The following is a 25,609-nucleotide window of genomic DNA, read 5'->3' on the forward strand; positions in this document are numbered from 1 at the left end:
ATCTCTTTTCACTATAGCTTTCTTTGCTGCTGCTGCTGTGTTTGACAAACACACTGTCATAGCAGCCAAAAAAAGACATAATATATATAGGCTAGTTAGAGTTTAGAACCCAACTAATGGAAACACTAATCACTGTTATGGTGACTTCAAATGAAACACATAAGAGTTAAACCTCTGTTAATTCTCAATAAAACTTTTGTAGACGTCTGACAGAAATAAAGTCAGTCTGGTTAGTAATAAGTGAAGCTGTTAATGCTGTTTGTGGAGTTGTTTAATCCTCCTCTGCTGAGATCTTCACAGATTTAATGTCTTCTTTTCTCTTCAGCTGATTTCATCTGAGGCTGTGTCTGAAGTCAGTTGTAGTTCTTGTGTTTCTGCTCGTCTCTTTTTCTGTTCTCTTCTTTCTTCAGTGATTCTGCTTGTTAACAGGCTTATTAAGGCTGAGATGACTCCATATTTTATATACACAGTTTTTTGGCTACAATAAGGTCCAGTTGTGGTTTATTTCTTTGCTCTTGGCTGACATGTGGCATTGCTATGCAGAGGTGTAAAGACCAGGTTCAGAAAGTAAAAGTCCTCCTCAGTATTTTGTTCCAATCACCTGGATTTGCTAATTCAGCAGGAGAGAGAACTAATTAGTGAAATCAGCTGACTGAGTTCATGGGTGGAATAAACTATGGCAGGACTTCTACTTTCTGACCCCTGGACTACAACTCTGATTCTGTTGCTGCTATTTTAGGCTACATGCAGGCTAAAACTAAACCCCTGGAAAAAAAATGTTTGGGTATTTTTTAATGGGTCACAGTCACAGACACTTGTTCATTCTAATTTAATTTAACATAATCTTGTCGGTTAATGAATGGAGAATCGCGTCGGTTGAAGGTCGCAGGGAAAAAAAACACACGAAATGAATCCAGTTTGTTGCTAAAAGAAAACATTTCTAATTTGCGTTTAGTTTAAGTTTTTCAACTAATAGTTATATTTTCCTTTATTTCAGGTTTATTTCAATTAGCATAAATGTTTTTAATAGTTTTAGTTTTACTTAACTAACCCTGCATGGGCAAAACATCGACAGAGCTGTCAATTTTCCAACTCTTTCAAGCCACGAATATTTACAAATATTCACAAATTATTTAATGCCGGTCTGGGACACAAGACCAACAGGCCAATTAACCTACAGCTATTGTTGCAAGCATAATAATTTAGATTTATTTTAAGAATAATGACTCAAATGTGGGAATTTTTATTTATTTATTTATTGTCCTTTGCTGAGTTTGCTGCCTTATGTTTTATCTTTTAAATGACGGAAATTATTTCAAAATTCGGATTTTAAAAACGGCTTTGTACTTAGACTGAACTTCTTTACCCACAAACGGTTGACTTTTTTTCCCCAAGTCGTTTATTTCACTATGAACTGGACGATCGAAAAGGCAAAATATTTTAATCTTCATTTTACAAAAATATATTGGATATAACGAAATGTAATAATGCTATTTAATGAATATATAATCAATTTAATATGAATAAAACAAGAATTTAAGTAAAACACTGCTATCGGAACACTATTTAATTCTGGAAGGAGAAGCTTATAGGCCTACCAACAAACCTGCCACATTTTTTAGAAATGGCAAAAAATACATTCGTCTTATATTTTTCAAATATTTAAAACACACAATTCAGGGCATTCTATTGGTTATATCGATATTTTGTGTTATTCAGCACTTAGATGGAAATATGCCGAGTTAAGCCAATACGATCTGGATTCTTTTCCTTGTTTAATAACTCCTTAGGAGCATAAGAATTTGATTAAATGATCCGTGCTGAATTCGTCTGGTCTGACTCAGTTCATCATTGATTGGGAGAGAACAGTTCAAACTTACTGGCTGTGGAAATCAGCGGGCGTGTCTCATTATACTATAAGCAAAACGGCATAAAATAACACGCGCTCTGTGCAACCAAAACAGCGTTTTTACGGCATCATATGGCGAGATGAACGGTGTAAAAAGCGGCGCTTACTATGCACACTAAAACGACGTCGAATACGGTGTCATTGACGTATTTTGCGCGTTTTTTATGCCGTTTGTAATTACAACGTGTATTTTGCGCCGTCAAATGCGTTTTAAAACGCCGTATTTTACGGCGGTTGGCTGTAAACGCGATTAATCTATAGCGTAATTCTGAACCACTTGGCTTGCCATAGTGGTAAACTAATGGTGTACTTTAAATCAAGTACTTTTTTTACCACCTGTATTATCATGATGGTTATCAGTATATTACAAAGATATAAAGTAGACTTTAATACTTTAGTGAAAATGAATGATAACATTTATCGGTAAATTAAATATAAGGGTTGTCCTGTGAAAACTACTGTATTTTTTATGGTAAAGTACTGGGAACCACAGCTGATGTTTTTTTTACCACACATTTAAATCCTGCTGATTTATATATATATATTTCTTTTTTAAAGTAAGGTTGCTACCAGAGTTGTATAGTCCAGGGGTCAGAAAGTAGAAGTCCTGCCATATGTTTATTCCACCCATAAACTCAGTCAGCTGATTTCACTAATTAGTTCTCTCTCCTGCTGAATTAGCAAATCCAGGTGATTGGAACAAAATACTAAGGAGGACTTTTACTTTCTGAACCTGGACTTTACACCTCTGCATAGCAATGCCACATGTCAGCCAAGAGCAAAGAAATAAACCAGAACTGGACCTTATCGTAGCCACAACATCTGTGTATATTAAATATGGAGTAATTTCAGCCACAGCCTCAGATGAAATCAACTGAAGAGAAAAGAAGACATTAAATCTGTGAAGATCTCAGCAGAAGAGGATTAAACAACTCCACAAACAGCATTACCAGCTTCACTTATTACTAACCAGACTGACTTTATTTCTGTCAGACGTCTACAGAAGTTTTATTGAGAATTAACAGAGGTTTAACTCTGTGTTTCATTTGAAGTCACCATAACAGTGATTAGTGTTTCCATTAGTTGGGCTCTTAACTCTTATTATATCTTTTGTCGTTTGTGGCCGCTGTGACAGTGTGTGTGTCAAACACATTTGCAGCAGCAAAGAAAGCTAAAGTGAAATGAGATCAGGTGATCATGGTTATCTGGTGATGGTTTTAAAATCATCATGAAATAGACTGATTAAGTGAAATATTTTAATCTAATTCCTGTGTTACTAAAGCATGAGATCCAGCAATATTATAGAAATAAGTTAGAAGACTTCAACAAACATGAGCATGCAAAAGTCAGTTTATATGACACACACAAACATCAACAATCAGTGTATGAATCTCAACAATGGTGACAATCAAAAGTACCTTGCTGCAATGCATGCTGGGTACCAGCATAGTACAAAACTCCCAGCATGCATTGCAGCATGAATAAATTATGCAGCTGAATTGTCCTATTATTTTGTTTAATTCTAAATATTTACATTCATTTTTTTTTTTGCTGTTGTTTTTGTTGTGAATTAGTAGCTTTTCAGTGATGTTCTGAGTTGATCTGTTTATCTAAATATTATTTGTGATTGTCACCATTGTTGAGATTCATACACTGATTGTTGATATCTGTGTGTGTCAGCATGGGTCTGATATTTTGTTTCATCCTTGTTAAAAGATTTAAACCGATTGATATATTGCTGGATCTCTTGCTGCAATATCACAAGGTTTGTGATGTGAATATATTAGTGGAACAACATAATTGTTAGATTATAAAAACCTCACTGAATCAGCCTATTTCATGATGATTATAAAACCATCACCAGATAACCATCATCACCTGATCTCATTTCACTTTAGCGTTCTTTGCTGCAGTAAACGTGTTTGACAAACACACTGTCACAGCAGCCAAAGAAAACAAAAGATATAATTAGAGTTAAGAGCCCAACTAATGGAAACATTTATCACTGTTATGGTGACTTAAAATGAAACAGAGTTAAACCTCTGTTAATTCTCAATAAAACTTCTGTAGACGTCTGACAGAAATAAAGTCAGTCTGGTTAGTAATAAGTGAAGCTGGTAATGCTGTTTGTGGAGTTGTTTAATCCTCCTCTGCTGAGATCTTCACAGATTTAATGTCTTCTTTTCTCTTCAGTTGATTTCATCTGAGGCTGTGGCTGAAATTACTCCATATTTAATATACACAGATTTTTTGGCTACGATAAGGTCCAGTTCAAGTTTATTTATTTGCTCTTGGCTGACATGTGGCATTGCTATGCAGAGGTGTAAAGTCCAGGTTCAGAAAGTAACAGTCCTCCTCAGTATTTTATTCCAATCACCTGGATTTGCTAATTCAGCAGGAGAGAGAACTAATTAGTGAAATCAGCTGACTGAGTTTATGGGTGGAATAAACATATGGCAGGACTTTTACTTTCTGACCCCTGGACTTTACAACTCTGGTTGCTACCATATTTTTTACGGTAAAATACTGGCAACCAAGCTGACGTTTTTTTACCGTAAATTTCACAGGTTTTTTTTACATTGTGTTTTTTTGCCCGTAAATTTAAATCCTGTAAAACATAAAAGGTTGCCACCATATTTTTTACGGTAAAATACTGGCAACCACAGCTGCCGTTTTTTTACTGTAAATTTCACAGGTTTTTTTTAACAGTGTAGAGCCTGTGCTTCAGTCCAGGAGAAGATCTACAAACATTGATGATATGCTGCATGTTGCTTTATTTAACAGGCAGTGACTGTGTAGTTGCTGGTCCAGTGGAAATCTTTTTATGTACAATAGTTTTTTAGTGGCCTCAAATGAAATAAGTTCACAGTAATACTTTGCTCACAATATGCATTATACATTTTTATTTAATACATTTAAATGACATTTGGTCAATTTAAGGCAGTCGGTTTCTGCAAGTTAATTTAGTTAACTCGAGTTTTAATTTAGTGCATTTTTACAGTAACATACTGTAGATTACAGTAAAGAACTGTACAATTAACAGTAGGGCTGGGCGATATATCGCACGATATTGTTATGCGCATCTCATCCGTAAAGCCGGTTCCTTGATTAGTAGTAAATCGCCATCACCTGCTTTCAGATGGAGCGGTGTTAAATTAACACTCCTGGGGCTGGGAGTGTATATGAGTCCACACTCAAGAGTGTAAAGTGTTAAAATATGAGCGTTAAATTAACACTCAAGAGTGTTAAAGTTAATTAGATAATTAAGTGATTATTTTAGTGATGATTGAGCATTATTGAACACACCTGATGTTAACAAGCAGAATCACTGAAGGAGAAAAGCACAAATTGTAAGTTACCATTGTGGTGATGGGTGTTTGCTTTAGTTGGGCTCTTGAACCTTATATGTTTCTTTCGATTTGTACTGTTGTTTGTCTGCTGTTATTGATTTATAACAGTTAAATTAACAAAGTAAAATATTATCTTATAGTCTTGGTTATGTTTTGACATAATCATGTTGTGATCTGAAAAATGAAACTTATTGAGGTAGTTTGGTTTAACTTGTTAGCAGCAGCTTTGTGATTCTTCAACCTGCGATTATCAGTGCTTTACTTGTAATTCAAAATATTTAATAAACATTGTCCTGATCAAAAGACTTTCAAGTAAATTCATTTAAAACACAGACATCAATAATCAGCCTGTGAATCTCAACAATGGTGACAATAATAAAGCATGTTGCAGTGGCTGCCACCAATCACAACTCATTAATGGCTCCCATCATGCATTACGGTATGAATAAATTATGATCTGAATTGTCTATGTAATTTACTTTTACTAATTGAATATTCTGCTCGTCACCATTGTTGAGATGCAACAAAGTATGCATAGACTGAATCTTGATGTCTGTGTGTGCCTAAAAGAATGATTTTTTTTTTTAAACAACTTTTAAGAAATCCTTTATATTATATCAAAAATTCTGGGCATTTATGCAGATTCACAGTTATGCTGTAACCAACAACATAAATCAAAGTCAGAAAGAAGGATCTTAATGAGTTCAGTGATCAAGTTCAAATGATGAATGTCATAATATAACCAACACCATCAGATCACTTTTTTTTCTTCATTCATCTGGCAGTTATAACTGAGATACCTCAGACAAACAAAATCTAAAGTAAATAATGTATGGTTCAAGAGCCCAACTAAAGCAAACATTGACCGCCACAACGGTGACTTACAATTTGTGATTTTCTCCTTCAGTGATTCTGCTTGTTAACATCAGGTGTCTTCAATAATGCTCAATCATCACTAAATTAATCACTTAATTTTCTCATTAATTCAACACGTGGACTCATATACACTCCCAGGAGTGTTAATTTAACACTGGAGTTTTTGCTGTGTACAAAGAGCCGTAGGTAACTGACAAGCTGAGCCATATCGCATTAATTATCGCTGGCGATACGTCCGGCTCTTTGTAGTAAATGCCGCTCCATCTGAAAGCAGGTGATGGTGATTTACTACTAATCAAGGAACCGGCTTTACTGATGAGATGCGCATAACAATATCGTGCTATATATCGCCCAGCCCTAATTAACAGTAAATTTTACTGTAAAAAAAAAAAAAAACACTGGTAAAGTCTAACAGTGCACTGTTAACCCTTGCTGTAAAAAAAGGCCAAATTCTGACAATATCATACCATTTTCCATTAAAACAGTAATATACCGTAGAAAACAAAAATAGCCTACAGGAATATACTGTGAATTAACATGGCTCAAAATCGACACTCAGAGGCTGTTTTCCCAATCACACCCTATACCCTCATTCACTATTCCCTACATTAGTTCACTAATATAGTCCCCTTGACAGAGTGAATGAAAAGAAGTGAGTGAATTGAGACACTGATGAACAACTGATAAGCAGAATCACTGAAGGACAGAGAAACAAGAACTGAAAAAAAGAGAAACACAAAAACTACAACTGACTTCCAGCCACACTGAGTGTGAAACCAGTTTACAAACCAGTTTAACATTATTTCTTTCGAACAAAAGTTATTGTTGAGAATTAACAGATATTTAGTTGTTGATGTTTTATTGAAAAAATAAAGTTATTATCACCATGATGGAGATCAGTATTTGCTTTAGTTGGTCTCTTGAACCATTGACTTTTATGCTATCAGTTTTTTTTTGTGACTGCTTTAACTGTGTGTTTATAAAATGCATTTGTTATGGCAAGAAAAAGCCAAGAAGAAGATGATCAGGTGTTTATGATTATTCTGATGATTACATAATCATCCCGGACATGTCTGATTTTCTGATCTTAACCAGTGTAAAAGCTTTGGATTTATCATATGTCTGTTAATCTACAACATGAAATACAGCAATATTCTTGTAATCAGTTATTATTCTGAACATATTGAAATAACATAGTGCTTTAAAACATTTTGAACTTCTGGTTGACTTTGACACACACAGACACCAACAATCAGCACATGAATCTCACCAATGGTGACAATAGAAATGTTCATGTCGCAATGCATCCTGGGTTCAGGATAGTGTAAAACTCCCAGCATGCACTGCTGCATGAATAAATCAAAATAAATTTTTGCCACCATTGATGAGAGACATATGCAGATTTTTGATATATCTGTGTTTCTACAAGACATTGCAGCTAGGTTTCTTTTTTAGGTTGTGCATGATGTGTTAAAAAAAAAAAAATCATCGTAACTTATTACTGCAGTTTCACAGAGGTGGTCACGTAACACGTTTGATACAGGATTAAAAACTGAATGAGACTTAGTGAATGAACAAGCTACATGACGATTTTGTCATCATAATCAATATAACCACAATCATTCTCAAACCGTGTGTGTGCACAAGTATGACTTACAAACACACAGTTCAAGCACCAATTGATAAACTAATTAAAAAGTCAAGGGTCAGCATCCCAACTAAAGCAAACACTGATCTCTATAATGGTAACTTCAAAACAAACATTTTCAATTGAACATCTCAATAACAACTTCTGTATGACAGAAATAAAGTCATACTGGTTAATAATAAGTGTAATAATGAGTAATGGCTGGAAGACAGTTGTAGTTATTGTGTTTCTCTATTTTCTGTTCTTGTGTTTCTCTTTTCTTCAGTGATTCTGCTTGTTAACAGCTGGTGTTCATCACTGATGCTCAACAATCACTTATTTCACTTATTCACTTTGAAGGGTTAGCAACTTATATGAGTCCACACTCAAGAGTGTAAAGTGTTAAAATATGAGTGTTAAATTAACACTCAAGAGAGTTAAAGTTAATGAGATAATTAAGTGATTCATTGAGTGATGATTGAGCATTATTGAAGACACCTGATGTTAACAAGCAGAATCACTGAAGGAGAAAATCTCAAATTGTAAGCCACCGTTATGGCGATTATTGTTTGCTTTAGTTGGCACTTGACCCGTATACATTTGCTTTAAATTTTGTTTGGCTGCTGTATTTGAGTTATAACTATTAGATGAACAAAGAGAAGAAGTGATCTGATGGTGATGGTTATATTATGACAATCATCATTTTAACTTGATCACTGAACTCATTAAGACCCTTATTTCTGACTTAGATTTATGTTGTTGATTGCAGCATAACTGTGATTCTACATAAATATTGAAAACTTTTGATATAATACAAAGGAATTTTTAAAAGCTTTTTCGAAAAAAAAAAAGAAGAAAAGCTTTCTTTTAGGCACACACAGACATCAAGAATCAGTGTATGAATCTCAACAATGTTGACGGGCAGAATATTCAATTAGGAAAAGGAAATTACTTAATTCAGATCATAATTTATTCATACCACAATGCATGATGGGAGCCATTAATGATTTGTGATTGGTGGCAGCCACTGCAACATGCTTTATTATTGTCACCATTGTTGAGATTCACAGGCTGATTATTGATGTATGTATTTCTAAATAAACTCATTTGAGTCTTTTTTTTATCAGAACAATGTTTATGAAATATTTTTGGATTATATGAAAAATACTGAAAAACATCTGCTGTAATTATCAAGTTAAACCATCTGAATAAGCTAAATTTTTCTGATCACAACATGATTATGTCTAAACATAACCAACACCATCAGATCACATTGTCTCTTTGTTCATCTGACTGTTATATAAATCAATAACAGCAGACAAGCAAAATTTAAAGTAAATGTTTAAGGGTCAAGAGCCCAACTAAAGCAAACACCCATCACCATAATGGTGACTTACTATTTGTGCTATTTCTCCTTCAGTGATTCTGCTAGGTAACATCAGGTGTCTTCAATAATGCTCAATCAAAAACAGCTCTGTTATCAGCATTCCGTTTGAGTGCATGGGTCTTTAAATGATAATGAGCTTTGCTCACCCCGCCCCTCTGTTCTGTGTACACGTTTGTAACACAATCACACAATAACCAAAATGTGTTGTTTATTATAAACATGGGATTATGAATTATATTGAGAACGTCATACATAGTAATGTACCCTGAGTGTAAACCTTAGCTGCATTCATCGTGAAGCGTGCAAGCGATTTGCAAAGATTAATATAAAGGTTAATAAAATGTTACACTCACTCACTTCTTCTGGAGGTGCAGCAGGAACACGAATAGTTGGTACCGATCCTTTTTTCAGGAGCATTTTTTACTTCTTAAAAAGTAAAACCAGCTTTATACTGACCCTCGTTTGTAAAGCAGTCTGGTGAAATGATTTGCGCAAACATGAAAACATTGACGTTGTGGGGAATTCCCTTCGAAAAACAAACTCAGCCACTGCGTCTTCAGCGGTTCGGATTTAGGAAAATGACTGCTGTGTTCGTTATTACACCCAAGAACAGAACACCACAATCGCTTAGACGCCATTCTACTCAGTGCTCCAGCGTATCGGGCTACGATTGACAGCTCGCTCACGAGGGCGCAAGGTCGGGTCTGTGTTGAAACGCTGCTGTCAATCGACCATTGTGGGAGGGGCGTCGATTTTGTGGAAACAGGATAAAATCCATAACTCTATTCTCTATCCATAACTCTATCGATAATACTGATACAGTGTTTCTCAACTGGTTTTGCTTCAAGATCTTTTCTCCCCCCTTTTAAAATGTGAAAATCCTATTAATTTTGCTTTATTGATTTGAATGTTCTTTAATATTTTCTTTAATTTCAGTTTATTATTTAGCTTGGATTATTTTAATCCATAAAATTAATAGTGGTGGGCCGTTATCGGCGTTAACGTGCTGCGTGAGACTCTTATCGGGCGATAAAAAAAATATCGCCGTTCCAAGTTGGGTTGGGAGCTGGCTATACTACACAAGCTATGATGACGCAATCTACCCGCGGCCGTGAGGTAACGTACACCTGGCTGCACCACATCATATTCGTCGTCATCTTAAGTAAACACGGCTGAAAGTAAAAGCTGGTGAAAAAGATCGGTGCAACGAGCAGCAGCAAACTATATAGACAGTGTGTGTAACAGTTCAGTAAGTTAACACGCGACTAATCCGTTCTGCCCCCTCAAATTCAAAACGAAACATATCACTGAATACCAGCGCGTGCGTATTATTCCCAATATAGTGGTGTAGCACATAATCTCTGTCTGCGCCCGATTTTAAGAATCGTTGTTGTGTTTCTTTTTAACTGAAAAGACATCAGTTAGACAATATTCTAATTTTAAATTTGGGGTTTCATAAGCTCCAAGCCATAATAAACATTAGACCTACTTAAGTCTCTGCAGCTAGTGTACTTAAATTTTATTTATCTGCAAAATTATGCTGTATACTTATAGTTTTGCACAATATATGTTCTCAAAACTACATACACCCTTTAAAAAAAAAAATACATTCAGCAGTTGTTTAGCAGGGTCTGTGTAACCTGTTCTGAAATGGTTTTATTATAATATATATATGGTTATCGCAAGAGGCTGCAATGTATATCACAATATGGATTTTAAGCCATATCGCCCATCCCTAATTGATAGCCTATAGTAGTTGATAATAACATAGGCCTACCTAATGTTGCCTACGGACGGTAAAAGTACAGTAGTAACCTTTTACAGTCTATGAGTAGAACAGCTTTCTCAAGCAGTTTGTGATGCATTTGTGAAACAGGAGATGAGCCCCTGGTCTAATGCGCCACCTGGCTTGAGAAACCCGTTCTCAAAGACTTACTTTTATAGTCATTATTTGGGTAGCACACATATTCTGAATGCCTTCGGCAGAATTCAAATGAGCCATTTTAATCTAGATTAATCTAGATTAATCTAGATTAAAAAAATTAATCTATGCCCACCTCTAAAAATTAATAACTCCTTAGGAGCATAAGAATTGGATTGCTGAATTCGTCTGGTCTGACTCAGTTCATCATTGATTGGGAAAGAACAGTTCAAACTTACTGGCTGTGGAAATCATTATACTATAAGCAAAACGCCGTAAAATAACGCGCGCTCTGTGCAACCAAAACAGCATTTTTTACGGCGTCATATGGCGAGATGAACGGCGTAAAAAGCAGCGCTTTCCATGCACACTAAAACCCTGTCGAATAAGGCGTCATTGACATATTTCGCGCATCTTTTACGGCGTTTCTAATTACAACGGCGTATTTTACGGCGTCCAATACGGTTTTAAAACGCCGTGTTTGACGGCGTTTGGCTTTAAACGTGATTAATCTATGGCGTATTTCTGAGCCTCTTGGCTTGCCATACGGTTCTACACTGTTAACCCTTGCTGTAAAATTCTGACAATATTATACCATTTTCCATTAAAACAGTAATATACCATAGAAAATAAAAGTAGCCTACAGGAATATACTGTGAATTAACAGTGCTCAAAGTCGACACTCAGAGGCTGTTTTCACAATCACACCCTATACTCTCATTCACTATTCCCTACATTAGTTCACTAATATAGTCCCCTTGAATGAAAAGAAGTGAGTGAACTGAGACACTGATGAACACCTGATAAGCAGAATCACTGAAGGACAGAGAAACAAGAACAGAAAAAAGAGAAACACAAAAACTACAACTGACTTCCAGCCACACTGAGTGTGAAACCAGTTTATGATTATTTCTTTCCTACATGTACAAAAGTTCTTGTTGAGAATTAACAGAGATTTAGTTATTAATAAAATTTGTTGTCACCATGATGGAGATCAGTATTTGCTTTAGTTGGTCTCTTATCCCTGGACTTCTTACCTTTCATCTCTTCCTCTGGCTGCTGTAACAGTGAGTTTATAAAACACATTTGTTATGGCAAGAAAAAGTCAAGAGGAAGATGATCAGGTGTTTTTATTTTTTTGTGATGATGTCACAATCATCCTGGACATGCCTGATTTTCAGTTTTTTCCTGTATATAGTCATTGAAATTATAGTTATCTCATATTTAGCGTATATCTGTGAATCTACAAAATGAAATCAATATTTCTGTAATCAGGTCTTCTGAAGAATATTGTAATCATATAGTGCATTCAATTTTATTTTACTCCTGCTTGACTCAGACACACACAGATATCAACAATCAGCATATCAATCTCAACAATGGTGAAAAGTTTCATGTCGCAATGCATGCTGGGTTCCAGGATAATATAAAACTCCCAGCATGCACTGCTGCATGAATAATAATAATAAAAAAGAAATATTGCCACCATTGTTGAGATTAATGTGCTAAATTGTGATATCTCGGTGTTTCTAAAACACAGTGTAGCTCTGTTTCTCTGCTTATGCATCATGTGTAAAAAAAACACATGATGCATAAGTGAGAATGAATTTCTTAGTGAATGAACAGGCAATATGATGATTTTGTCATCATAATCATTATAACTGCAGTCATTCATAAACTGTGTGTGCACAAGTGTGACTTGCAAAAACGCAGCAAAAGAAAAACTAATGTTTTAGCATCAGCAACCCAACTAAAGCAAGCACTGATCTCTATAATGGTAACTTCAAACCAAACATTTTCAATTAAACATCTCAATAACAACTTCTGTATGACAGAAATAAAGTCATACTGGTTAATAATAAGTGTAATAATGTGTAATGGCTGGAAGTCAGTCGTAGTTATTGTGTTTCTCTATTCTTCAGTGATTCTGCTTACAATCACTTACATATTCCCTTAATTATCTCACTGCATCGTTACTTTTTACTCGTAGTGTGGATTTCCCTGAGGGGTTGAAAGGGTTAACTGTGTAAGATAAAAAAGACACACCCACAAAATGTATTTTAACAGTAATAAACTGTAAGTTATAAAACAGGTTTATACTGGCAACACTGTTGCCAGTAGTTTACTGTAAAATTATGTTTTTGGGTCACCATTGTGCTGAAGAGTAGAGCCTGTGCTTCAGTACTGGAGAAGATCTACACACATTGATGATTTGCTGCATGTTGCTTTATTTAACAAGCGGTAACTGTGTAGTTGCTGGTCCAGTGGAAATCTTTTTATGTACAATAGTTTTTTAGTGGTCTCAAATGAAAGATGTTCACAGTAATACTTTGCTCACATATAGATCCAAGATGGCCGCCGGAAAACATCCATGCAGTCAGTCAGGTCCTGCATGGCTGAATCAAAATCTTAGAAAACCATCAAAAAAACCGCCATCTTTTCCACAAATTGTTTTTTATTTAACCGCTGTTACAAGCGTGTATTTACTGCTATGTGTATCGCGTTTCTGTAGTGTTAAAATGGAGAACAGTAATCAAGTCTACCATCCAGCCAAGGATAGTCAATATCTTTTGTTCTCACGATTTCTAGACAATGGCCGTGCTAGGCCTCCCTCAACAAAACACCAGCAGACCAACACACTCGGTCCCTCTTTGGGACTTGTGTATTTTACAGCAATTTTGCTTCTAGCTGGTGATGTAGAAATAAATCCTGGTCCACCGCCTATGGTCGGAAACAATCTCACTATCACTCAGCAAACCCAACACGGACCGTCTTCGCAGCAACCTTGGATATTACCGGCGCAGTCCGCCGGGTTATCATTGCAATTTTCTGGGCTACCATCAGCGCAGCTCGCTGGGCTAACGTTACCACTGCAGCTAACACTGCCGGCGCGGCTCTTCTGGCTGCCACCGCAGCTCGCCGGGATACCGCTGCAGCTCACTTGGCTACCACCGCAGCTCACCTGGCTATCATCGCAGCTCGTTTGGATAACACCGCAGCTCATCTGGCTACCGCTGCGGCCCACCTGGCTACCACTACAACTTATCTGGCTATCACCGCAGCTTGCCTGGCTACCAACGCAGCTTGCCTGGCTACCACCGCAGCTAACCTGGATACCATTACTGCAGCCCACCTGGTTACCACCGGCGCGGCTCACCTGGTTACCACAGCAGCTAATTTGCCCCCTACTGCAGCTAACATGGCTACCATCGGCACAGTTTACCTGTTTGCCGTCGCAGCGCGCTTGGTCGTTGCCGCAGTTCGCGTGGTCTGTGGGACATGCTTGTGTTGATCCGGGGCACGGGAGTGTCGGCGCGCTGTTTGAACAGTCGGCTTCGTGGGCGGGCCTGGGCCTGGGCCCGGCTCGCGTGGATCAGGGGTGTCGGGTGGATGTCGCGGCGGCGGATCAGCTTATGGAACAGAATCTGCAGTATGATGCACAGCAACTGACCATACTCACTAATTTGGAACATTCGGACATCAATGTAGAAATGGCATCGTCAACTCAAGGTACCAACAACACTACACAGACTTTGGGCGATGAGTGCCAACTGATATCGGCTTCATTAGGAATAAACTGTAATACTGACTTCAATCTACAAATTAGAACTACAGTCAAACCCAGAAACCATGTTTTTAAGAAACACAGGATAACAAAAAATTTTCGGACTATAAATCAGGCTAAGATGATCTGGGACCCGTGCTGTAAACCTAAAGGGCTACTTGGTGGACACTTAAATATTAGGAGCATGATCCCTAAACATGAACAGCTAGAGCACTTACTAACTCAATCGAATATTTCATTCTTAGGATTAACAGAAACCTGGCTAACTTCCTCATCTCCCGAGGCAGCAATAACAATACCTGGTTACAATGTTTTTAGAAGGGACAGGGGTCAGGGGAAGGGAGGGGGGGGTTATATTATATGTTAAAGATACCCTGAAATGCAATAGGATTGAATGGTCTGATGATGCTAGCCTTGAGTGTGTAGGAGTAGACATTATACTTTCTACAGAAATGACATTCACAGTTATATGTATGTATCGTAAACCATCAGCTACAATAGATTTCTATAGCAATCTTAAAACCCTCATTAATCTTATGAACATGAAAAAAGAGTTAATTTTATTAGGTGATTTTAATATTAATTGGGACAATAAGAAAGAAAGAAAAAATCTTAAACAGATAACTGATCATTTTAATATGGAACAATTGATTAAAACACCAACTCGAATAACTAATCGCTCCAAAACAAGAATAGACCTAATCTTTTCAAATTAACCTGAAAGAATTAACAAAATCTATAATCTTCTAACTGGTCTGTCCGACCATAATGGAATCTTTTTTTCACGAAAATTAAATAAAACACGATCTTGTAATCTCAAATCTTCAAATAAATCTCTGTATCATGACATAATCCCTAAAAGTCAACATACAAATCTGCAAACAGTCCTAAATGAGCAGGATTGGGCCACCTTTATTTCATGTGAAGATGTTATAGACAATAGTGTGACCTTCCATAATACAGTTAAACTGATAATAGCATCATTTACTAAAAAGGTGAAGTGTAAAAGAACAAATGACAATGACCTACCATGGTTTCATACTGAGTGTAGGTCACAAATGAAAATAAGAGATCAATTACTCAAAAGGGCGATTAAAACTGGCCTTACCTCAGATAGACAATTATTCACATCAGCTAGAAATAAAGTCATACAAATAATGCGGAAGGCAAAAGCTCATTTTTTCATGACGATTATTGATAGTGCAAAAGGGAATGGGAAAAAAAATTGGCAAAGCATTAACAAATTAATTGGTAAAGAGAATAAACAAGATAAATTAACTGAACTTAAAATCAATAATGTACTAGTGAAAGATCCACTCAATCTTGCATCTGAGCTAAACTCGTTTTTTAAAAACTCTGTCCAAGAAATATCGCAATTATTTATCCCATCTGAAATTGTTCATTCAGCTGTTAATTATACACAGCCTATATTTGTGATAAAAGAAATTACGGAACCAGATGTGGCTACCATTATTGATGAATTAAATAATTCCAAGGCCAAAGATGAATTTGGATTGGATACAAATTTCATTAAGTTACATAAAGAGTTTTTAATATGCCCTATTACACATATGATTAATCAATCGATTAAACAGTCTATTGTTCCACCAGAATGGAAGATGGCCAAAATTACACCAATTTTTAAATCAGGGAGTAGATTAGATATTAATAATTATAGACCAATCAGTATTTTGCCTGTTATATCAAAAATTATCGAAAAATGGATAGCAAAACAATTAATAATGCATTTAAATATATGTGGCTCTCCTCTGCATCCTATGCAATTTGGCTTTCGTGCTCATCATTCAACCGAAACAGCTGTGAATGTCTTTATGGAAAAGATTAAACTTTCGTTAGACACACATCCTGTTGTTGGTGCTGTTTTCCTGGATTTGAAAAGGGCATTTGATACCGTCAATCACCAAATGCTCTTGTCTAGATTGACAAAATTCAATTTTTCCAAACAGGCCATCAGCTGGATAGACTCATTCTTAACAAATAGAATGCATTGTGTCTTGGTTGATAATATTAAATCTTCTTATCTTGAATGTCCAGTAGGAGTCCCTCAAGGCTCCGTACTTGCACCGATTCTATTTTCCTTATACATAAATGATTTGCCTACAGTATGCCAAAACATCAATATTTTGATGTATGCAGATGATGCAGTAATTTTCACACATGCAAAAACTGTTAAAGACGCATCTCAATTGCTTACATCTGCACTGAATCAGGTACAGGAGTGGCTTACAAACTCATGTTTACTTTTGAATCCTAAAAAAACTATCTGTATCATGTTTTCTAAACGGCAGATTGAATTGACACGTTCAAATATATTTTTAAAACAAGAAGAATTACAGATTGTAAATGAATTCAGATACCTTGGTGTTGTATTAGATCCCACACTGTCTTTTAAAAATCATATTAAAAGTCTTTCAAAAACTGTGAAATTCAATCTTGCAAATTTTAGATATATCAGACCGTCACTCTCATATAAAGCAGCCAGAATGTTTCTCCACTCTATGATCTTCTCCCATATTGAATACTGCTTTACAAACTGGTCACTCACAAATGCTACAACACTCAAACCAATGGTGTCACTTTTTAAACGAGCTCTAAAAATATTTGATAAAAAAACGCTTTCTTATCATTATTGTCTAATATTACAGAAATATAATCTACTGAGTTTTGAAAATTTCTTAAAGTTTAAATATTCTTGTGCGATATATAAGGTCATACATGGACTTGCCCCACCCCCACTAAGTGAATATATTAAATTGAAAACAATGGGAGAAGGGAGAACTGTAACCAGGGCTTCCACCAGAGGTGACTGTATGGTGCCCTTCAGACGTACAACATCTGGACAAAATGTTTTGTCAGTTAAGGGGTCAGAGATATGGAATACGTTACCGGTTGCTATTAGAGAATGTTCAACATATTCTATTTTTAAGAATCAACTTAAACAATGGTTCAAAATACATCAAAATTGTGCTCACTAACTGTATCTGTTGTAATGTGGTCGTTTGGGCATTTTTTTATGGTACTGTTTTGTTATATGTATGTATATCAAACTAAACCCGGCACTTATTGTGTTTGTTAGTATTTTGTCATAAATTGCTTGGAGCATATAGAATAGCACTTTACTGGTTATATAAATATGTATGTGTATTTTGTATTTTGTTTTTTGTATTAGATGCCCTGTCTGAAAACTGTGGCATCTTGTATCTCGTATAATATGTTTGTTGAATTTTATGTCGTCTTGTAACTACGTTGTATTATATTTAGTGTTTAGTTTTGTTATTTGATACTGTGATGACCTGACGGGGGACTACAGATGTAAAGTAGCCCTATGGGCTAACTCTGGCATATTTACACTGCTGAAAAGCTAAGATGTTCATTAATATGCATTGTCCCTCTTAAATAAACAAATAAATAAATAAATAAATGCATTATAAATTTTAGTTAATACATTTAAATGATAGTTGGTCAATTTAAGGCAGTCGGTTTCTGCAAGTGTAATTAGTTAACTATAATTTAGTGCATTTTTACAGAAACAAACTAGATTACAGTAAAGAACTGTACAATTAACAGTATTTTACTGGCAACAGTGTTGCCAGTATTTTACTGTAAAAAAAACCTGTAAGGTCTAACAGTGTAGGCTACTCGCAACATATAAATAAATCCACGCGAATTTTAGAAGAAAGGCCCGCACTTAACACAAATTAAAACTCATAGGCCTAGTTGGATGGGCTTTCGAAAATTTAATACCTCGACAGATGATGTTTATTTCTTTTTAATACTTTTTCATGACCTTAATTTTGGCTTATTTCATTTACTACCTTTTAATACTTTTAACAACCCCGCAGACACCCTGAAACAATATAAATCTAAGCCACAGATTAGGCTCTAAATGAGTTTTGTGATTCAGGTCAAATGATGATTATATAAAAATATAACCAACAACATCTGATCATGTTTTCTCTTTGTTCATCCAGGAGTTATAACTCAGTTACAACAGCCAAACAAAATCTAAAGTTAAAAATGTAAGGGTCAAGAGCCCAACTGAAACAAACACTGATCCCTATAATGGTGACTTAAAAAAATAGTGATTTTCTCCTTTAGTGATTCTGCTTGTTAACATCAGGTGTCTTCAATAATGGTCACTCATCGCTCAATTAATCACTTAATTATCTCATTAACTTTATCACTGGAGTTTTTGCTGTGTACGTTTTAGGACAGTGTTTCTCAACCTCTCCTGCAGGGACCCCCTGACAGGCCATGTTTCTGTTTTAACCCTGAAATGGCACACCTGATTCAATTAATGAGTAGTTATTAGAGTACGAAGAGTAGGAATTAGTCAATTAATCAATTAGTCAACTACTCATTAAGCTTTTAATTAACTGAATCAGGTGTGCCATTTCAGGGTTAAAACAGAAACATGGCCTGTCAGGGGGTCCCTGCAGGAGAGGTTGAGAACCACTGTTTTAGGAGAACATTCTGGGATCCAAAATAAAACTACCCGCTGAAAACATTATTAGAACTTCATGGTAATGTTCTCAGAACGTTTTTAGAACAAAACATTTCTATCTGGGAAGGAATTAACATTTATTTTCTGTTGCTTTTTTACAGTTTTTTACAGTTAAAATTACGAACATTTTTTTACAGTGTATCTTAGTCTCATTTCACAGCACTTTTACAAAGGATACAGCACTAAATAATGTATTATTTACTGAAAATTAGGGCATCCAAAGTTATCTTATGAGATTAATTTAAATAAAGTACTGTCTGTTTAAAGGAATAGTTCACTTAAAATTTTTAATTCTGTCATCATTTTACTCACCCTCATGTTGTTTCAAACCTGTATGAGTTTCTCTCTTCTGCTGAACACAAAAGAAGATATTTTGAAGAATGTCAGTAACCAAACAGTCGATGTACCCATTGACTTTTTTTCCTACTAGTCAATGGGGTCTGGTTACTGACATTCTTCAAAATATCTTCTTTTGTGTTCAGCAACAACTTGAGGGTGAGTAAATTATGACATAATTTACAATTTTAAGTGAACTATTCATTTAACACCATTTAACAGTTCAATTTACACCCACAATTATCTCATTCTGTGATTTGGTTGGACTAATCAGAAGCTCTTTGCAAAAGGAGATTAAAAAGACTAGATATAAAATATCCTGTAGCTGGGATCTACTTTCTTAAAGATGGAGAAAGACCTTAACAGCTATTTTAAATACGATTTTAAATCCATTTTATCACAACTCAACAAGCATCAGCTGTGTGTGTTTATACTCACAGGGGGTCGCAGAGGGATAGGAGGGGTAATGAGACGACTACCGCCGCCAGCCACACAGAGTCCACGCGCATCATGCCTGTATCTGAACTATAGCAGATGCTCATTCTCAATATATTCATCCTCACTTGAGTCCCTCCCTCAGTGAAGAGCATCATCATCATCATCCTCACTGTCAGTTATTGAGTAACATGGGTGGAGGGACCTGAACCATGATTCACTATGATCATCTTGTGCAATTAAAAGTTGTGACATTTTCGCTTTCCTCTCCTCTGGTTCAGACCATAGACCATAGTTACAGTATTAAACATGGTTCCCTTCATCTCAGTTGCATAAAATTTTGTGACTTTTTCTGCATTATCTATTTATACAAAAAAAACATTGGGGTTGGGAAAAGCGTTTTTTTATTTTTTTTTATTTTATTTTTTGTCATTTCATTTACTCTTCACTTTTGTTCCTATCCACTTGTTTTTTTTTTGTTTTTGTTTTTTTTTTTGTTGATTTTATTTACTTTTATTTTACAGAAAAATGTGTTTCTTATTCTAAAGTTAATAATTTTATACATTTCGATTATTAAAAAAATAATATGTAAATTGCAATCATGTCTTTTCTTTTAGTGGCAACTTATGTGGCATTATTGCAAATTTATTTGGCATTACTGCAATAACAAGACACTTCAAAAATGTAATATTTCATATGCATGCTAATGGTGTAGTTGAGGAATTTTGCAATAAATAGGTTAAAAAAAGTATGTCACATCCCCCAAAACACAGCATAAACGTATAGATGAGAAGTAAATGAAAAATAAATGATATATAATTTGTATTATTAAAATGTATTTTTTTGTAAGACCATACTGACCCCAAAGGACCACTGTGTGCACTGGAAACTTATAGGGTTAAACATCGAACACCCGGGTTATCTGTCGTTATCAGCCTGCACATGCAAACTCATAGTGAACATGAAATAAAAACCACAATTGCTCAACTGGTCAAGTTGCTGTTAGTATTTGTAACACTGCAGCTCGATGTTATATTCTTCTTTTTTTTAATCTATATTATAGCTCTGAAGGACTCGTGTTTCTTTCACTTTCATCAACCTGTTTTAAATTATGATTAATACTGAATGGAGTTGTTTGATCTCATGTAACTATTGTAAGGGTGGAATTCCTGCAGTGGTTCAAGCTGCAAGAACTGTCGAATGACTAAAGGAACGTTATTGGCAAGATGGTAGAAAACTGCACATTTCTTGTCTAAACCACCCACTGCCACTTATACCAACGATGGAAATAAGTGCAGTTACAATAGCTTAATATTTGTGGGAGAGCGTTGCTATAGATAGTAGGGCTGGGCGATTTAAATCGCGATATTGTTATGCGCATCTCGTCAGTAAAGCCGGTTCCTTGATTAGTAGTAAATCACCATCACCTGCTTTCAGATGGAGCGGCATTTAGGGCTGATGAGATAATTAAGTGATTCATTTAGTGATGATTGAGCATTATTGAAGACACCTGATGTTAACAAGCAGAATCACTGAAGGAGAAAATCACAAATTGTAAGTTACCATTAAGGTGATGGGTGTTTGCTTTAGTTGGGCTCTAGACTATTATATGTTTACTTCAATATTTACTGTTGTTTGTCTGCTGTTATTGATTTATAACAGTTAAATGAACAAAGTAAAATGTTATCTTATAGTGTTGGTTATGTTTTGACAATCATGCTGTGATCTGAAAAAGAAAACTTATTGAGATAGTTTGGTTTAACTTGTTAGCAGTAGTTTTGTGATTCTTCAGCCTATGATTATCAGTACTTTACTTATAATTCAAAATATTTAATAAACATTGTTCTGATCAAAAGACATTCAAATAAATTCATTTAAAACACAGACATCAATAATCAGCCTGTGAATCTCAACAATGGTGACAATAATAAAGCATGTTGCAGTGGCTGCCACCAATCACAACTCATTAATGGCTCCCATCATGCATTGCGGTATGAATAAATTATGATCTGAATTGTCTATGTAATTTACTTTTCCTAATTGAATATTCTGCTCGTCACCATTGTTGAGATGCATAGACTGAATCTTGACGTCTGTGTGTGCCTAAAAGAATGATTTTTTTTAAACAACTTTTAAGAAATCCTTTATATTATATCAAAAATTCTGGCATTTATGCAGATTCACAGTTATGCTGTAACCAACAACATAAATCGAAGTCAGAAAGAAGGATTTTAATGAGTTCAGTGATCAAGTTCAAATGATGATTGTCATAATATAACCAACACCATCAGATCACTTTTTTTTTTCTTTGTTCAACTGGCAGTTATAATTCAGATACCTCAGACAAACAAAATCTAAAGTTAATAACATATGGGTCAAGAGTCCAACTAAAGCAAACAATCATCGCCATAATGGTAACTTACAATTTGAGATTTTCTCCTTCAGTGATTCTGCTTGTTAACATCAGGTGTCTTCAATAATGTCCAATCATCACTAAATTAATCACTTAATTATCTCATTAACTTAAACACTCTTGAGTGTGGACTCATACACTCCCAGGAGTGTTAATTTAACACTGAGTTTTTGCTGTGTACAAAGGGCCGTAGTTAACTGACAAGCTGAGCCATATCACATTAAATATCGCTGGCGATACGTCCGCGATTTTAATGCGATATGGCTCAGCTTATCAGTTAACTACGGCTCTTTGTAGTAAATGCCGCTCCATCTGAAAGCAGGTGATGGTGATTTACTACTAATCAAAGAACCGGCTTTACTGACGAGATGCGCATAACAATATCGCGATTTAAATCGCCCAGCCCTAATAGATAGTGACGATATTGTATTGCAATATGTAGCACTTCAAAGTCAATACCAAATCAAAACTAGTTAGTACATTAGTTGTAATTGAAAAGGTTTAATGACAAATTATGGTTATGGTTACACTTAAAATAGTTACAAAATAGATATATGAGATGATGATAACTTATATTATTAATTGTACCCAGCATATATGAAAAATGTTACCTGAGAAAGAGAGAGAGAGAGAGAGAGAGAGAGAGAGAGAGAGAGAGAGAGAGAGAGAGAGAGAGAGAGAGAGCGGAGCCCCCAAGAAAGGGACACAGAGAAGAAGATAGCCAGAGCATCAAAGAGACAGAGCAACAGTTACAATCTTGTTTTATCCTTTCCTGACCATGTGACTAAAACACAAATGTGAGACATTCAAACTGACCAATCAGATAATTACACTCCCACCACTGTACTAAAGGTGTGACATTTCATCGACCCCCAAAGTACAAACATTTGTCCTGCAAGCCTAGAACACTATCAGCCCCTCTGTGCCTTAGGAACTCCAAATGGTCATTGTGGCAGAAAGAGGGGGTAGAAAAACAGTCAAGCAAATATCTTTGTTCATTTAAAATATCTTGGATTATTTTCAATCCTACACTATACCATAATTTTACTTTTCAAAGGTCTGAAAGTTCAGAAGTTGATGCGGTTTAGACGTTTATCATCATGCATGGTTTGTCTTTCACAACCAGTGCATTTTGCTGTCATGTGTGTGTAGGTCAATACATAATGTCTAGTTTTGCAGCCAAAGAGATGAGAATGGAGAAGAAATTCGTTTTATTTGGCTAAATTGTTCAAAGCTCAATTAACTTCAAAAAGTACAAATGATACAAACAGACTGTGGTGAGTTGTCACTTGAGGAAAGCTGTCATTATGACTAGATCACAGTCCCGTTACACTAATGTGTTTTTACTATAGCAGTGGTTGCAGATGAAAACACTAAGACATTTGTCAATACAATAATTCATGTGAATTCAATGCACATACCCTGCAATTGGGGCATGTTGTCACGAAAGTAAAATGTGTTAAATTAACTCTTTAAATTAAAAATGTGTGACACCTTGTCCCAGTTTTCCCTATTACAGAAAGGTTGACGTCAGTACATTGATCCTTTCTTTCAGTAAATCTGAAGAAGACATAAAATAAAGCAAAGTTCACAGGTTTCACACGTGATGAGGATCTTTATGTTGTGCATCCTAAGTTGAAGAGCTGGGGCCCGTTCTTCGTACGTTGCTTATTACATCCGAGATCAAATGACACATCCAAGATGATATCATCGTGCGAATCATGATCTGGCTAACTCGGTTCTTCGAACACACTTGCCGGATATGATTAGTATCGCTGGATTGAGTTATCTGAGATAATTGCGCGTTCATGCGCTGGTTAAAAGGGGATATGTATCGATATAGGCAACTTTTTCCACACAGAAAGTGCTTGTAATCTTTACTCGGGCTATTTCAATTAGTAATTAATTGTAAAAGTAATTAAATTGAAAAAATTATAATTGAGTAATAATTAATCAAATTAATTCCTTAAAAGTTAACCATTTAAAATGAGTAAAATTTACAAAATATCTTTTATTGCCAACATTGAAGACACCTGGTGTTAACAAGCAGAATCACTGAAGGAGAAAACCATAATTAAAGTCACCATTGTGGAGATCAGTGTGTGTTTTAGTTGGGCTCTTGACCCTTAAATTATTAACTTTAAGTTTTGTTTGGCTGCTGTACCTGAGTTATAACAGCCAGATGAACAAATAGAAAAGGTGATCTGATGGTGTTGGTTGTGTTTTAACATAATCATTATTTCACAATCATTAGACCTGAATCACTGAACTCATACAGAGTCCAATTTAGTTATATTAATTATAGCAGCACTGTCCTTGTACGGCAGAATATTTGTAACTTTTACAATGTAAACAAAAATAAATTCCAAAAAGTTTCTCTTTTACAAAAAAGAGACACACAGACATCAAAAATCAGCCTGTGAATCTCAACAATGGTGACATTTATAAAGCATGTTGCAGTGCATTCTGGGTGCCACCAATCAAAACTCATTCATGGCTCCCATCATGCATTGCTGCATGAATAAATAATGAGCTTATGGTCAGAGGTGATCTGTTTGTCACCATTGCTGAGATTCATACGCAAAATCTTGATGTGTGTGTGTGTGCCTATAAAAAGTGTATATATATATAATTTTTTTATTTAATTGATTTAAGGATTTCATTGAACAGGCTATAAATATAATGCTGCTATAATTAATATAGTAAACCTAACTCATGAATTGGACTCTATATGAGTTCAGTGATTCAGGTCAAATGATTGTGAAATAATGATTATGTTAAAACACAACCAACACCATCAGATCACCTTTCCTCTTTGTTCATCTGGCTGTTATAACTCATGTACAGCAGCCAAATGAAACTTAAAGTTAATAATTTAAAGGTCAAGAGCCCAACTAAAACACACACTGATCTCCACAATGGTGACTTTAATTATGGTTTTCTCCTTCAGTGATTCTGCTTGTTAACACCAGGTGTCTTCAATGTTGGCAATAAAAGATATTTTGTAAATTCTACTCATTTTAAATGGTTAACTTTTAAGGAATTAATTTGATTAATTATTACTCAATTATAATTTGTTCAATTTAATTACTTTTACAATTAATTACTAATTGAAATAGCCCGAGTAAAGATTACAAGCACTTTCTGTGTGGAAAAAGTTGCCTAGCTTTTTTTAAGTAAATGTCACTCCACATTTTTTTCAGTGTAGAAACATTGATCAGCAACGCTGCTATTGGTTGTTCAAGTGTGGCCAAAGAGCGCGCTC

At 35.4% G+C, this 25,609-nt stretch overlaps 1 protein-coding gene across 1 annotated transcript in view; it reads right to left on the reverse strand.

Moving 5' to 3' along the window:
* The window catches only part of LOC311077828 (complement C3-like), a 107,294-nt gene extending 87,181 nt beyond the window's left edge, over positions 1–20,113 (reverse strand). Inside the window, exon 1 of the mRNA XM_084106459.1 lies at positions 19,935–20,113. Within this exon, the coding sequence (XP_083962585.1) occupies positions 19,935–20,098 (164 nt within the window). The 5' untranslated portion in view covers positions 20,099–20,113. The remainder of the gene's footprint in view (positions 1–19,934) is intronic.
* Positions 20,114–25,609: the final 5,496 nt, after the last annotated feature.

This window comes from Abramis brama, assembly GCF_963993115.1.
Source record: "Abramis brama genome assembly, chromosome: 2".
Taxonomy (NCBI): Eukaryota; Metazoa; Chordata; class Actinopteri; order Cypriniformes; family Leuciscidae; genus Abramis; species Abramis brama.